The sequence below is a fragment of the Theobroma cacao genome, chromosome 10 (assembly GCF_000208745.1).
Source record: "Theobroma cacao cultivar B97-61/B2 chromosome 10, Criollo_cocoa_genome_V2, whole genome shotgun sequence".
NCBI classification, from domain to species: Eukaryota; Viridiplantae; Streptophyta; class Magnoliopsida; order Malvales; family Malvaceae; genus Theobroma; species Theobroma cacao.
The window spans coordinates 14,096,662-14,112,440 of NC_030859.1; the positions used below are offsets into that span (position 1 = coordinate 14,096,662).

At 33.2% G+C, this 15,779-nt stretch overlaps 2 protein-coding genes across 3 annotated transcripts; both read right to left on the reverse strand.

The window, feature by feature from the left end:
• LOC18586820 (glutamyl-tRNA(Gln) amidotransferase subunit A, chloroplastic/mitochondrial) lies at positions 1,931–9,226 on the reverse strand. Its single transcript, XM_018129052.1, has 10 exons — positions 8,598–9,226; positions 8,204–8,515; positions 7,328–7,507; positions 7,139–7,233; positions 6,753–6,828; positions 6,577–6,654; positions 5,604–5,697; positions 5,396–5,445; positions 3,186–3,299; positions 1,931–2,355 (listed from the first exon to the last, which is right to left on the reverse strand). Exons 1-10 carry the CDS (start codon positions 9,138–9,140, stop codon positions 2,263–2,265), a joined length of 1,635 nt encoding a protein of 544 aa, XP_017984541.1. The 5' UTR covers positions 9,141–9,226; the 3' UTR covers positions 1,931–2,262.
• LOC18586821 (uncharacterized protein At2g27730, mitochondrial) lies at positions 12,746–15,180 on the reverse strand. 2 transcript variants are annotated; one of them, XM_007010386.2, is made up of 3 exons: positions 14,961–15,180; positions 13,963–14,043; positions 12,746–13,108 (listed from the first exon to the last, which is right to left on the reverse strand). In XM_007010386.2, exons 1-3 carry the CDS (start codon positions 15,108–15,110, stop codon positions 13,082–13,084), a joined length of 258 nt encoding a protein of 85 aa, XP_007010448.1. In that variant the 5' UTR covers positions 15,111–15,180; the 3' UTR covers positions 12,746–13,081. The 2 variants fall into 2 exon arrangements, with proteins under 2 accessions (XP_007010448.1, XP_017984546.1); XM_018129057.1 differs by having other exon boundaries at positions 13,953–14,043.

A 15,779-nucleotide genomic window follows, 5' to 3' on the forward strand; every position in this document is an offset into this window, starting at 1 on the left:
TTATAAAACATAGGTTTCGACAAAAATCTCGCTGCACATTTTTAGATTTGTAGATTCTTCTCAGCTCACCAAGTAAGTTTACGATTTTATCTTTACATTGAAATCGAGGGTCTTTGTATAACCCCAATTTTTACTTAAGGGTAAGCTATTAACTTGACCCAATTGCATAATGATTATTTTCTTGGTGAGGTTTTAGTCATCGATCATACATGATTTTATTTATTGGTTAGCCTTTTCCATGTTTTCTATCCTCCATGACCTTGCAAACTTAATATGTTGTCATCGTTGAAAGCAAACATTTTTCTAAGTTTAGGAGGAGACAAAATAAGCAATTTTTGTAAAACAATTCAATGGGAATAAAAAAAAATGGTAGCATTGGTTCCTTTGATATTGAAATAATCTAAAATAATTTTTTTATAATTTTAGAAATATGTTTGTTATGATAAATAAGCTTAAAATTTAATTTCAGTCGAATCTTTTTTATTTTGTTCACCACATCAGTATGTCATGCAACCACTAGTTGATTTCAAGACTTAGTTTGGTTAAGTTTCCAAACTCAAGTTGACATCTATCATAACATCTTAAGTTTAAGGGGAGTGTATTAAGATAAAATACAAATTATTTAGTTAGAGTTATAATACAATACTATTACCTAGTTAGACTACAATATCTATTTTTTTTTCTTTTTTTGATAGGTGAGAATTTTATTGCAGTTGTACAAATTACAAAGCAAGGGGAGTGGCTTAGCAGAAAGAGGCGCCTCCCTTGATCATATACATAAATCTGTTGTAGAAACGAAGACCTGGCAGCAGGAAAACAATATTTACAAGTTGGGACACACATCACATCTAGCACCCAGCACCAGCTCCAAAATAGCAAAGACAAAGGGTTTTAGTAAATCAAAGCTGTCACACAACCGATGGATCAAACCACACAAACTAACAGAAAAAGCACGAAGTAGACACCTACCCAGCTTAAGAATGAAGAAGCAACACCTGACAAAGACAACCAGAAGAGCAGGAGTTGACACTACGAAAAAGAAATTCCGAAGTGAATCAAAGAGGAACCCGTGAGAAAGGACATCATCAGGAAAACAACAGTTCCGCTAAATCAACAAAACAGTCATTGGAAGTTGCTCCACCTTCCAAATCAATCTATTATTAGTAAATTATAATACGTCAGCATATCATATTAACATTATATAATATAAAATAATAAATGATATTTTTACTAACAATAGTTAATCAATCGTTAATCATAAAGACTTATTTGATTTAAAATAAAAATACAAAATTTGATTGCGTCTAAAAAGTTTTAGATTTTACATCTTTTTAGCTTAAAGCGCCTATTTTATATGCATTCAAGCATTTGATTCATTGATTGATACATGATCTCTTACTTAAAAAGCAAAGTTCGATTTTTTTTTCTCTCAATTAAAAAAAAAAACTTCCTACTCTATATATCTCGTAATTAGATATTTTTAGGATATTCCTATTATCTAATTGTTATTTTACATTCTTGATCATTAGTTGTTTCTGCATACCTTGCTATTCTACTCGGCCTTCAAATTTCATTACCTTCACTATTATCTCCAGATTGGTATCTAGATAAACTTTTCAAAATTGCTATCATCTCGTAGACTCTAATCATCTTTCAGTCTTATAAATTTTAACTCTAACCAAAGGGAACTTACTGGGACACGTCTCTTGGGTGATAGTCATATTTTTCTAAATCCTAAAGTAACCTTCTTTTCCTTGGCAAAACAAAGTTCTAAAAGTTATATCTAGGGACTTGAATGAAAAGCTTACAAATCCTTATGGGTACAATAAAATTTTATGGAACGGACGGGTTCAGAGTTTAGCATTTCGTGCGTGCAATGAAATATCACAAGTTGTCACTCCGCAGTGGAAATGAATGAGTTGTGGTAATGTACAGGCCATGAACTTCCACACCAACTTTCATGAATATGTACCCAAAATTTCATACTGTACAATATACTTGTTACATTGAAATATTCTTGAAGAACAAGATTGCATTTCAATATTAAACTGTTTTTTCTTCCATATAACTAGCATTAACGCAGCCAATAATTACATGCTGTTGGGGATCTATATGGCTGAATCATTCCAGCATGCCATAAACCATGTCTCAAACAGAGTTAAAGTCACAACCTGGCTGAACCTGCAGATCCACCCGCCACAAAGTTTTCAGTTAGGCCACCTAAGCATCAGGATTCTCAGAAAAAGTGCGGATCATCAACGGTTAGGCAAAAACACCATCTTGAATGAGTGGAGGAACAAACTTGTAACCCTGAAGAGTTTGCTCAAAGATATGACCCACTTTGAGCAATTTTTCCTGAAAAAATAGCACCACAAAGAAAAAGAAAAAGAAACTGATGACTTTGAATATCAGCAGATTGAGACTTCTAATTTTTGAATGATAGCAGAGGAGAGGAGAAAAAAACAATGATTGATCTAGACTCTTAAAACTGTTAAAAACAAGCATATAAGTTGCATGCTTGTCCGTGTATATGATGTGGCTTGTCTAACAAAATGGGTACACACTTTTTCCTAGAATGATTATTTTCTCATCATAACTCCAAGAACTCTAACTACCCGTCCTTGATTAATGCTCATCATGTGTTTGATGTCTCCAAACTATAGCATACAGTGGAAAGAGTCATTCCAATAGCATCGGTGCTTAAGAAAATCAAAAGCTGCCAACTTGACAGATACTATCACCTAAATCAAAAGGTTACTTCTCTTTGTTCCTATTTTCCCTTCATTCTTACACTGGCAGCAGCTATGTAGAAGGGAAATGGAGGGAAGGGAAAAGGGAAGGAAAGGATGGACATTAGTTTTTCCATCTTCATGTTTGGTACAAGAAATGGGAAGTGGAAGGAAAGAAAAGAGATGAGGTTAACATCATAAAGAAATGGGCATGGAAAAATTAGATTTTGCAGAAAAAGAAAGGTGCAAATCTACCCATTTTCAATAAATTTTCCTATTCCCACTCTCAAAATGACAGAAAAAGTAAAAAACCATTTTCCTTCCACCCCTTCCTTCCATCTTACCAAATGCAATGTTAGAAAACCTTCCTGAATCTTCTTTATTTTCAGTTAATATATGTAAAAATAACCAATTATAACTAAATAACAAGTTAATCGAAAATGGGCAGCTCTATACCTCATCAAATGCCGCACCAATCATTTGAAGGCCAACAGGAAGACCTGCAGACCCCCCCTCAACAAATCCACATGGCAAAACTAATGCAGGTAAGCCCGCCAAGTTAACATTGACCTGTAATGAGTATTAAATCTCCAAATGAGAGAAGGGCAGAAAGAGAATAAGAATGCAGCAAACAATTGGAATTTTTTAATTCATACTTGACATTTCTTTTATAATTAGAAATTTAAAAAAATGCAGCAAATATCCACTCAAAATTAAAAATTTAAAAAGTTTATGAGCATGATGTTGTGGTAACTCATAACATGGCACTGTAATTTAATTGCTACACAATCATCACCACGTGATTAAAACTCAAAATCAAAAGAATGGAGATTACTATCCATGTGAGGAAACGCCATCAGAGTAATTAGTGACAATAAAAATGATAAAGTGCGGTCCTTTCTGCCAGTCAATGACAACTTATGATGCACATGAAATGCAGGCATCAGAGCAAAAACCGTGCAACAACATTGCAAGCTGTTAAGGTAATCTTAACTGCATAATATGCTTAAGAGAAAGGACAGTTTAATGGTCTAAATCATCCCCAAGATTCTTGACTCCTAACTAACAAAAGCCATTTTCTAAGTTCCCATGTAAGTCAACAAAACAATGCACCAAGCCTTAAAATCTCATAGCAACCAAGCTCAGCTAGACAAATCATTTTCTTCCAATTTGTCTAGCTCAAGGCCCCAATTCCTGTAAAGTTCAGAAATGGATCATTTTGGAACATCTTAGAAAAAAATAAGCCTTAATATGTCTAACCCATGAGCACATAAACGAAGCTATAGGATAGTGTATCATGATTACATTTTAATGCAGTAAACCCCCAAGAAAAGCCAATAATAAACTATGGTTTTAATCAGTTGATGGATGCAAATATATTGAACAATTTCTGATAATAGGAAAATTGGCTAACCTTAGTTCTCATTGTCCATGCATCCTAACATTAGATATACTATTTCTATTCTCATTTAATCTTTAAAGAAGTGAAATAGATAAATTGCAAAAAAAGAAGTAACACAGAATCAATAACTGAAGCCACAAGCAGCATTTCAATGTCAGTGTTAGCAACATAAAATCAACTCTGTAACCTTAACATGGTGAAAGCCATATCTTTTCACTATGTTTGGATATAAGTTAGTAAAGGAAAGGAAGGGAAAGGGAGGGTTGTTTAAAAGGATAGGAAAGGATACATGTTTCCCTTGTTTGGATAGCTAAAAATAGTCAGGAAAAGGAAAAGTGAGGAAAATCGAAGACTCCTTGTTTGGTTAAAGAGTGGAAAACAAAGGAAATGATTCATTGCAATGTACCTTTTCCAAGTTGTATACCTTCTTAGTAAAATAACAATATAATTGTCATGAAAATAAAAATTGAATTTGTAATTATAATATCTTTTTCTTTCTTTTCTTATTAAAAAGAAGTTTAATTCTAATAAAAGTAGGTATAAAAATTATGATTGCTCTTCAATTTTTGAAATTCTTTCCCATGCATCTAACTCCACAAAAGTGAGCTTTATCAAAAAAAAAAATTTTAATTTGTCCAAAAGTTAGCATAAACCATCACTTTTATGTAAAAAAAAAAGTTCAAAAGCTTTTCCTGTCAAAAGCAAGAATAGAAACCCCATAAATAAATAAAAAGTAAGGGTTAAAAAAAAAACAAATATACTTGATTGGAGCAACCAAAAGAGACAAAACACAAAAGCAAGAAAGATGCAGGTGAATTCAACACAACAAAAAGCAGCGGTTGTTGGTTTAGAAAGACTTTAAGCAAGGGTTCCTTGAAATTTGATAGAAATTGCAAGGACATTACAGACATTTTATGTCCCAAGAAAGGTTTGGCCATTCTTTTCCCCTGCATTTCCCCTTATTTGGGGTATTGATAAAGTGGAGGTTTTGGGGGGGAATGGAGAGATGTGATAATCCCTCCTTCCCTCCTATTTCAAAGTTACCCAAACAAGGGGAGGGTTTCCCACTTTCCCCTCTTTCCCTCCTCTCCCCTCAGTCCAAACACAATGTTAATCTAAATATTCCCTCCATATTCCGTATTAGTCTTTTCTTTCTTTCCTAATCTTACTTCTTAACCAGTCAAAAATTCATGATAGAAATCAAAGCCTTACTCTGCGAAGGAATGACTTAAATAAATATAATACGCAGCATTAACGTGCTTACAGTCATAATATCTCCTGCGTACATTGCTAATGGATCATTTCTCTTTTCACCTGCAAACACCACAAGCAACTTAGTAATTCAGTGTTTACAGCAAATGAAGACCACAAATAAAGAGTTATATCATTCCCCACTCCCCTCCCTCCCACATGCACAAGAAGGAACAAAAGAGAGATTAAACAAGAAAACAAGAAAAAGAACAAGGACGTACCAATCTTATAAGCAGCAGATGGAGCTGCAGGTGAAATCAGGATGTCATTTTCACCCAATGCTGCCTTGAAGCTTTTCTGAATTATGGTCCTTACCTAAAACACTATTATAATCATAAATGTCTTCTTTAATAGCATAAAAGCTCCTAAAAGAATCATGGGTTTCAGCATATAACAACTATAAAGACAAACCAACAGACATGACCATTCAAAATTATAAATATGGTTAATCACATATTTGATACCCGTACTGTAGCCAAATGTTGGTATTTAAAGTTAAAAATGTGCAATGTGATTCTTGAACTTTGATTCTGTTTACCAGATTGGACATTGTTAATTAGTAGAAAGAGTGTGTAGCATCGCCACATCATCACACAGGGTTGGATATAGGGGACACATCACACTCTCAAACTTGATCAGCAGAATGTGCAATCTGGTAAATGAAAGCAAATTCGTATATTGCACATTTTTAGACTTAAGGTACCAACTTTCTCAAACTCGGTTAGCAGAATGTGCAATTTGGTAAAAGGAAGCAAAGTTCGAATACCATATTGCACATTATAACTTAAGGTTTCAAATCAAACATTTGAGTTTTGACTATAGTTTGAGTATCAAATACGTAATTAACCCTTATATATAAATTGTAAAAGCACAAAATCATTTACTTGGAAATGCCAATGAAAACCAAAAGATTGTTGAGACTATTAACTAACTTTGAGATTTATAATATCACTACTTTGATTGCCATGAGCATAAAATTACTTAATCCTAAAAATTAATTTAAACATCAAAAAGAGGTTTCATGGTTCTGTACTAAGAATTTTGGCAGTTAGAATATTTTGACTTTAAGGTGACATGTTGGATTCCATGAGAATGCAAATATAGGGCTATTCCCAGCTAATTAGCCATCTTCATCAGGTTAAGATCCATAAGATATTCAACATAAAGAAGTATTTACTACAATAGCTATGATACCTGCTGGGCACGCTTGTAATATGCATCATAATAGCCAGCCGAAAGTGCATATGTTCCCATTAATATTCTCATTTTAACCTGCAAAAATGAAAATGTATTAGTTTCAACATTCCTGAGTGTTACAACCCTAATATAACAATAAGCCAAGTTTCTTAATGGTTAATTCAGACACAGACCTCTGACCCAAATCCTTTAGCTCTGGAATCTTCATAAAGTACATTTAGCTCATCACAAGAAGCTTGGTTTCCATATCTGGGTTTATTGTAAAACACAGAAACAGGAAACATAAGAAAATTTTATCAGGTGAGCTTAGAGATATTTTTTGCAGACTTCCTTCTCAAATTTACATGCTGCTTCCAGGAATCTCCCTCTTCACTCCCTCTCCCCTCCCCAATCTCACTCTGTTTTTTTTTTTTTTTTTTGGCCAAAAGAAAAGATTTTTCCCAAACCTCACCCTTACAATCATGTAGAAATAAATTAAAAAGGAATAGTTATTAATTGAAAACTAGCTTTTACATATCTGCATATATGCTTGAAAATTGAATATTTCTTAGCATTTCACCTGACACCATCATAACGGGATAAGTTTGAAGATGATTCTGATGATGCAAGAATATAGTAAGCTGGTAAACCAAGAGAGAAGGATGGCAATGACACCTGCAATAATATCAAAAAAAAAAAATCAAATGAATACGTAAAATCGATATGCATGGGATTCCGCAAAAAGGGACATGGCAGTATTAAATTAGACCTCTGTCACAATACTTCCTAATTGTTCCAGATGAGCTGCAGCACCCTGTATTGCAGATTTAACTCCAGAATCAACACCACCGTCAACAGTTTCACGGATAAGACCAACCCTTAGCCCCTCCAATGGTCTGGATTTCAAAGAACTTGCTGAAAGGAATTGAGAAGTGAAATCAGGCACCTCCTGAAATTAGTAATTCTTACACAATTAGAACATAAATTTTACAATAAACCAACAAGGAATAACGCTTACATGTGGTTGACTCAAAATAGACATGATAGCTATAAAGTAGCAGAAGCACCATTCAAAGTCAAAGATTCTAATCAATAGTTCCATCATTGACGTGATTCAAAGATAAGGGCCAGAGACAATATGGGATGTGAAAGCAGAATCGGGAAGAAAAGTAAGCAAGAAGGTAAAGAGAAAAATTAAGCCCTTGGATCAGGGTTTAAGAGAGAATATAATTAGAAAAAATAAACAGGACAATCACACAAATAAATAACCTTAACTCATCCAAAATTAATCACATTAACCTTTCAAAAACATAATAACGACTTTTGCTTCAGAAAATACAGTCAAATGGCGCATTATAGTTGACAGCAGGATGCAATTGCTTAAATTGCTTAAACCATAGATGGTAATGTTGAACTGGACTAACTCCTAAGCAGCTTCACAAATGAATAACGTATGCATAACAAGTTAGTTCCTGAATACGTATATACATACAGGTAACTGTCAGAATCTTCAAAAAATTGATAGATGGTTAAAATAAAAAAACATATTGTTTTGCAGTGAAGCATGAGAAATAATTATTGGCACCTACGCAAACAAAATATCTTTGGCATAGCAGTGAGGTCTAAAATTCAAAGACTACTTAACTCGTTTACTGCTAGTTGCATCAAGTGCATCGTGACCAGAAATTGCATGAAGAAGAATCCCGGTGTCAGCAACGGATGAACCAAAACATCCAATGACATCAAGGGATGATGCATATGCCATAAGCCCAAATCTCGAGACCCGGCCATAAGTTGGCTTCAAACCAGCTACCCCGCAAAATGATGCTGGCTGCCTCACACTTCCACCGGTATCACTCCCAAGTGATACAACACATTGCCTGGCAGAAACAGCTGCAGCTGAGCCTCCGGATGATCCTCCTGGCACCCGAGAGAGATCCCACGGGTTTGCTGTCACCTAATGAAAGACCTTCACCTAAGTAAGTAAAGCGATCGATTCCAGGTAGCAGTAGGATTTTCACTAGCAGAAAATTCCAAACCTTAAAAGCAGAAGCTTCAGTACTACTCCCCATGCCAAACTCATCCAAGTTGGTCTTGCCAACCACAATGGCGCCCAAGTCCTTCAACCTCTTGACGGCTGTGGCATCGAACGGCGGACGGTACCCGTCCAGAATGTGGGAGCCACCGGTAGAAGGCATATCAGCCGTACAAATGTTGTCCTTGACAGCCACAAGGACCCCAGCAAGGGGACCCACTTCCTCATTCCTCTTTATCTTGTCATCAATCTCCTGCGCCTGTTTCAGCACCTTGTCCGGCTCGGATAGGTGGAGGAAAGACCCAATTTGGGGCTCCGTCTGTTTCAAGCGGCCCAGGTAGGAGTCGGCCACTTGGACTGCGCTGAGGTGGCGGGAGAGGAGGGAGTCGCGGATGGACAGGATTTGTGATTGGTCTGCGAGTGGGGCTGTGGTGACGGGTTGAGCGGAAGAGACCACGCGCAGAAAGCGAGATTTGGTGCGGCCGCAGGTAGGTAAGTGGACTGGAAAGCGAGACAGACAACGCGACGGTTGAATTGTTGATAGCATTTTCGACAGGAATGAGGAAATCGGTGACACCAAGCGCCCGCAACCCAACCCCCCTTCTCACTTCTTACACCCCATCCCTGCTAATGATGCTTGCCATACATCCTATTCCTACCCATGGTTACTAGTTTTTACTCTAATTTGCTTCTATTTGACTTTTTTAAGTTAACTTTTTTTTTAAGACGTATTTATTAAAGAAAAAATTGTGAAAATAACCTTCCTCACGCACTTAATTTAAAAATATTACTTTTAAAATAATATTATTTAAATAATTTTAGATAAATTAAAATAGTTTTAATTTTCTCTCTCTCGCTATCCAGATAAAAATTTTAAAATTAAATCTCGATTTCTCTTTTTACTCAAATATATTTATCTCGTCATCCAATTCGCAGATATGGCGTCAAATTCTTTCTTATTTTGTTTTATTTTTTTAGATAGTGAATCTTGGGGTTCTTAAGATTAATGAACAACGATTTTACTCTTTACAGGCAACGATTTTGCTCAGGGAAAAAAAACAGCTAAAACATGTTTGATGGGTTTTATGGTGGTTCACGATTTTATTGTATCTGGGATTGTGATGATTGTTAAGCATGTTTGTTAGGAATTTTGATTTTTTTTTATAGAATTTTGAGTTGAAATTGTTCAGGGAATATTTTATTAAGATTGTATATTTTGTTTGTGTATAAGGAGAGTGAGCAAGACCTCTCAATAAAGATATATTTTCTCTTACTTTGGAGGGTTATAGAGTTTTGTAATCTATCTTTTATGAAATGCACAATTTCATGGCTTAGCAAAAAACAAATATGTGTTTTAGATTATTGAGTTTATTGGTTTATTCATAGAATCCAAAAATTGAGTTTATTGATTTTTAAGTATTACGTGACTTAATCACCGTGTGATTAGTTTTTAGTCATTATATGATTGGTTTTAGATATTACGTGACTAGTTTTTAGACATTACGTGATTGATTTTTAAACAATGCCTAAGTCACACAATGCCTTACTAACAAGTCACGCAATATCTATCAACTAGTCACGTAATACCTTATCAAAAACTAGTCACGCAATGCCTTATCAAAAACTAGTCACACAATACTTTATCAAAAACTAGTCACACAATACTTTATCAAAAACTAGTAACGCAATACCTTATCAAAAACTAGTCACACAATGCCTATTAACTAGTCACGCAATGCCTTATCAGAAACTAGTCACGCAATGCCTTATCAAAAATCAGTCATGTAATGCTCAAATTCAGTCACGTAATATCTAAAATCAGTCACGCAATGCCTAAAAACTAGTCACATAATTTTTAAAAATCACCAAAACTACTGAATTCCATTTAACAAGATCAACAACTTCAAACGATACACCATATTCCATTTAACAATATAATTAACAAATATGAATGCTCAAAATGTTCGAAAGTTTTTCTTCATATATCAAAAATCACTCTAAAATGTTTTAAAATACTCAAAAGCTCACAAGTTTTCTTCGTGTATCAAAAATTACTTCAAAATGCTCAAAATGCTCAAAATGCTTAAACGTTTTTCTTTCCGGTAAGGAATACTTCAAAAATGAATAGTTTAGTGAGAAAAGCTCAAAAAAATCTAAGTCAGTTTGAGGCACAAACCTAAACATACTTGACCCGTTAATAGGTTTTGGGTTTAGGCACGAAACCTAACGAATGGGTCGGTTTCATTAAGGATAATTTTGTCTAATTTTTTTTCTTTTGGCTAAAAACAGATAAAATTATAAGGATGATCATTCTTAAAAACGCCTTATGCCTCATACCCATTTATGAAAAGTACTCTTTATTAAATGGAAGAAAATCTTAATTTATAAATCCAAAAACCCATTTAATTTCTTAATAATATAGCATCCCTAATATTATATACCATTAACCAACTTTATCTAATTTACTAAACTTATAAATAAATAAATGGATTTAGATTTGATCCATAAAAAATTAGCATTAAATTTCATTTTAATATATTTTTTTAATTAGAGAAGAAGATTCAAAAAGATAATTTTTAAATAAAAAATTATACACTAATTAATAAATTAAATAGTTAAATGCTGTTTAATAAATTATAATTTAAGTAAGACAAAAATAGATATTAACATCTTACACCAAAACCATGAGTCGCTTAATTCTACATAAAAGAAGCCTTTAAGGAATCAATAGCAACCAACTTATTGAAGAGAATCCTAGCCCCTACAAAGACTTTTAAGCCTCCAAGACTCACCTACCAAAGCCACTTCAAACCAATCAGTTAACAAAGAAACAACAGTCTCCACAATTAGAATAACGCACATGTCAATTTAAATATAATATACAAAAACTTCTTAATTATCTCTTTATAATTAAGACAAGGTACATTTTCTCATATATATATATATATATATATAAGAGCAAAGTATAATACTTTTAAAAATCCTTAAATTATTTAAGAATATCCAAATGAGTTTTAATTCTTATATTACTTTCATTTAAACTTCTTTACCTTTTATTTTATCAAATATATCTAACTATTGAATAATTATCCTTAATTAGAATGATATTTGTTATTTTATTTTTACGTGTCACTGACATAAAACTAACATAAAAGGTAAAAATATTACATGCTCATAACATATCAACATACTACATCAGCACCAAATTATAAGTAAGATAAGATGTTTTAATTAATAATAATTAGTTAACCGTTATTTTCAAAAACTTATTTGGTCTAAAATAAAAGTATAAAGTTTGATTAAATGCAATAAAAAATTATTTAAATTTTTTTAAATAGTTGGGAGATTTTATAAATTTTATGTCTAAATGCAATATAATCCATGTACCATTGAAAATAGAATGTCCAAGCTATTCACTAGTCTTATAAAATTAAGTGAAATTTCAAATTCAATGTAGAGATGTACGTACCATTAACAAGTATTGTACAATTAAGTGGAGTTACTAATTTTAATATAGTGATGTACTTGAATCAATATGATGTACAAATACTTATTAACTCTTTACAATTAAGTGAAGGTACATAGTTTGATACATACATAAAATACTACTGTAATTACAAGTTTTAGTGTTCATACAACAAAATGTACATACCATTTACAAGGCTTATACAAATAAGTGGTGGTACAAATTTTAACATAGAGACCTACTTATAAATTCACCTTATAAATCTGCATTAGGTCACCCCATTTGGGTTTTGTTTCTAATGAGAACCAACCATTTCCCCCCAGCCAACATTACCCTCTCAACTTTCAAGCAAAGTATTGAGGGCAACTGCTTCATGTCCACGCACCTGAACATTTGATTTATTGGTTGATACATGATTTCTGTCTGAAGAGCAAGGTTTGAATCTCCCTTCTCCAGTTTAAAAAAAAAAAAAAAAAAAACTGCTTCATGTCCACATCCAAAGGGCATTCTAGCTATATTTGGTGCATATCAAATTCAAAGCCAAAAGCAGTTTCAATAAGAGTTTACATTTACTAAAGTTGCGAACATGCAAAACCTTAGAACTAAAGTAGGAGAAAACTTTCTGTTCTTTCCCCCCATTTTAATTTTAAAATGTAAAAAGAAAATAAAATAAAATAAAATGCCTATTACAGAAAATGTGAACTGCTATATTCAAACTATCAGCAGCATTTTCATCATAATTATCAATAAGTGAAGCAAAAAGAAGATTGCAACGAATCCACCAGCAGCAGCATGAGTGACAAACCAATTTTATTTCAAGTAAATAAAAAAGGCATCTCAACTGATTAACAACCACATAAAATAAGATTATCTGCAACTAGCTCGGAGATTAGATATCAGAAAGAGTCACACCCTATACAAGAAGCAGTCTCATCAAGAGTCAAGATTCACAACATTTATTTGCAGTACTTGTCATTATCACTTTCAAAGCAAAGAGTCATAATGTACTACAGATTATCCAGTCAACCCTTGTGAGCCTCTTCAGTGTTCTGCAGTAAAAAAGAAACATGTTGACAATTGAAACTGCAAAAGAAAAAATGAGACAAAAGAAAAAAAAAAGGAACAAAAAGAGAATTATATGGCATAATCCAAATTGGTGCAAGGTGCATTAGTAAGAAAATCTTTGCATTCACCTAATCACTATAGAAATCATGTTTCGTGTTGATTACTCAACACTATGATTGGGTGTTAACACACCTAATCATTTTCTATCTTTTGTAAAAATTAGAGTAAATTTTAAGATGCTCATACAACATCTTCCATGCACAGACCAAACACATTGAAATAGTAGATTATCACTTCATAGAAAACAAGCAACGTAGTGGCACTATTATGTTATCACATATGACTTTCAAATTAGAACTAGCATATTTATTTTCAAAATTTCATGCAGCCACTCATTTTTGTTATTTAGTTCTCAAACCTCTAAATATTTAGATTCGAATCTTGAGGTAAGGGAGATACTAAAATATGTGTATTATCATGTAATGTTTTGCATATTACTTGTAAACTTAACCCTAGTAATTTGGACTTGATTCATGGGCCTAATAATCAATGTTGAACTTGTAAATAATGGATTAAAAGTTATAACCCTAAAAAATAATATAAAAAATCCTACACCAACTTGTATGAATTTCTACACAATTCATCCTCTAGCTACTAGTCCTTAGAAACTACTGATTTCTACATCATCAACTCTCTCCTCACTCCTTTTCTCTTTTCTTTTTCTTTTGAAACTTTTAGGGTTGAAAGAATGAAATCGTCATCCTATGAATTCCATATCGAAATTAAACAAACATTTAAGTTAGAACACACAAAAACAAGGAACCTTACGCAGTCATACCTTCTGAGTACCCTCTTTCTCTTTCTCTGCCCTCTCCTTCTCAGCCTTCTTCTTTTTCTCCAGCCTCTCCCTCTCCATTTTCTTGATGCAAAAAATCAAAATCAATAAACATAACTTACGAAACATAAATGGAAAACTAAGCACAGAAATAAACATGCCAATCACACAGACTAAGTCATAAAAGTAACAAAAAAACCTAAGCAGCTATTTTAGTCTCCAAAACTAACAGAAAAAGAAAGTCACCATAGGAAAATATGAACCCAAATAATACTTGTTTGGCTTTAGGGAAAAAGGGAAAGAAAAGAACCTCATAAATCATGCTGTCTTATGGTGTGTTTGAAATGAAATGCAAATGGAGTTCTTTCAATTCAAGAGTGAATGTAAGAATAAAATTATTTACAAATGAAGTATTGTGTTTAAAATTGATAGTTTGTACGATTCAAAACATAGCGAATTATAGATTCAAATGACTCGTTTCCTTTAGCTTATGGATACTGAACTGTGAATCAACATTTTCTATCTCGCTCAATCAACAAATGATTCCAAATAGCCTAAGGCTGAAACTTACCTCACTGATATGTCGTTTTACATCATTTCAGCTACCAATGAAGAAAAGGGGAACTCCAGAACCAAAAGAACAAGTAAAAGGAACATATTATCATACATATAAAGCAACAGTATTCTTTTAGGACTGATATTTTGAGAGCAAACAAAAATAGCACCGTAGAAAGGGAGGACATGAAAACAGTTTGATCTTAAACTGTCTCGTGAAATATGTACAGAGCCGGTACTGAAGATTTCAGTATTAACAAGCCAAGAGTCATGTTGGCAATATACGAGTTTAAAAGAAGGAAGAAAAATCTTGGCAAAGAATCCCATATTTAGTTACAGGATCGACTCAATTCCAACTCTGATCACTTCCTGTATCAATTTCTTTCATTTTCCTACGCTAGATTTATCAGGAACCAAACAGAACCGGGCATAAATAAAAATGAAACCTGGATGTAAACGTTCTCCTTAGCTCGTTCCTCCTCGCTCAGGATCCGACCCTTATCATCGCTCAAGTACCGAATCGCACCACGAGTTGACTCCATTGATCGATACCGCGTCGCACTGTTGAATCGACTCAGTGCTGATCTCATTGCCATTTGAAACGTGTTTTTTTTCCCTATTTTTTCCTCTCTTTGTATTTTGACTCCTCTTGTTTGTCAATGACTTAGGGTTTTAAGCAAGAAGCCGATAGCAAACAAATTGAAACCAAATCCCGGGTTTGGATATCGGGTCGGTAACCGAAAGCAATGTTTCTATTTCTTTATTGGTTGCCCGTATGTGTCGTATGAAATTAGCAAATTTGTTCTTAAATTTTAATATATTTATATTTTTCTGTATTCTAAGATATACTCCCTTCTCTCTCTCTCTTCATCCCATTTTATTTTTTTTCTTATGCTTTAAAATTATATCTTTTCTTATCGGTTAATTTTTTTATTTTTTATATATTCTTATATTATTTTTTTTATCTTTTTTATATTAAAAATAACAAAACATCAATTTTATAATACTTTAAATTTTAATATAAATAAATAAAATCATATGATTTCTTAAAAGTTTAGTTGCTTATTACGAAAATAAATACTATTTACATTTGTTAATATCAAATAATCACGAAAATCATGATATTTTCACAAAAGTCTTCACCCATTGTAGATGCCACCACCTAACTCGAGTATCTTTCTAGTTTGATATTACAATCAATAAAAAAATACGAATAAATAAACCTACTATCTAATTAGTGCCATTGTCTCTCGGTGGCATATCCT

Coding starts and splice junctions, on each gene's coding strand:
- LOC18586820 (XM_018129052.1), bottom strand. CDS start 9,140: ATGCTATCAACAATTCAACCGTCGCGTTGTCTGTCTCGCTTTCCAGTC. Junction 5,698..6,576: donor ATTACAAGCGTGCCCAGCAG/GTATCATAGCTA, acceptor ATAGTGTTTTAG/GTAAGGACCATAATTCAGAA. Junction 5,446..5,603: donor ATCTGCTGCTTATAAGATTG/GTACGTCCTTGT, acceptor TGGTGTTTGCAG/GTGAAAAGAGAAATGATCCA.
- LOC18586821 (XM_007010386.2), bottom strand. CDS start 15,110: ATGGCAATGAGATCAGCACTGAGTCGATTCAACAGTGCGACGCGGTAT. Junction 14,044..14,960: donor AGGAGAACGTTTACATCCAG/GTTTCATTTTTA, acceptor TTTTGCATCAAG/AAAATGGAGAGGGAGAGGCT. Junction 13,109..13,962: donor AGAAAGAGGGTACTCAGAAG/GTATGACTGCGT, acceptor TTTTTACTGCAG/AACACTGAAGAGGCTCACAA.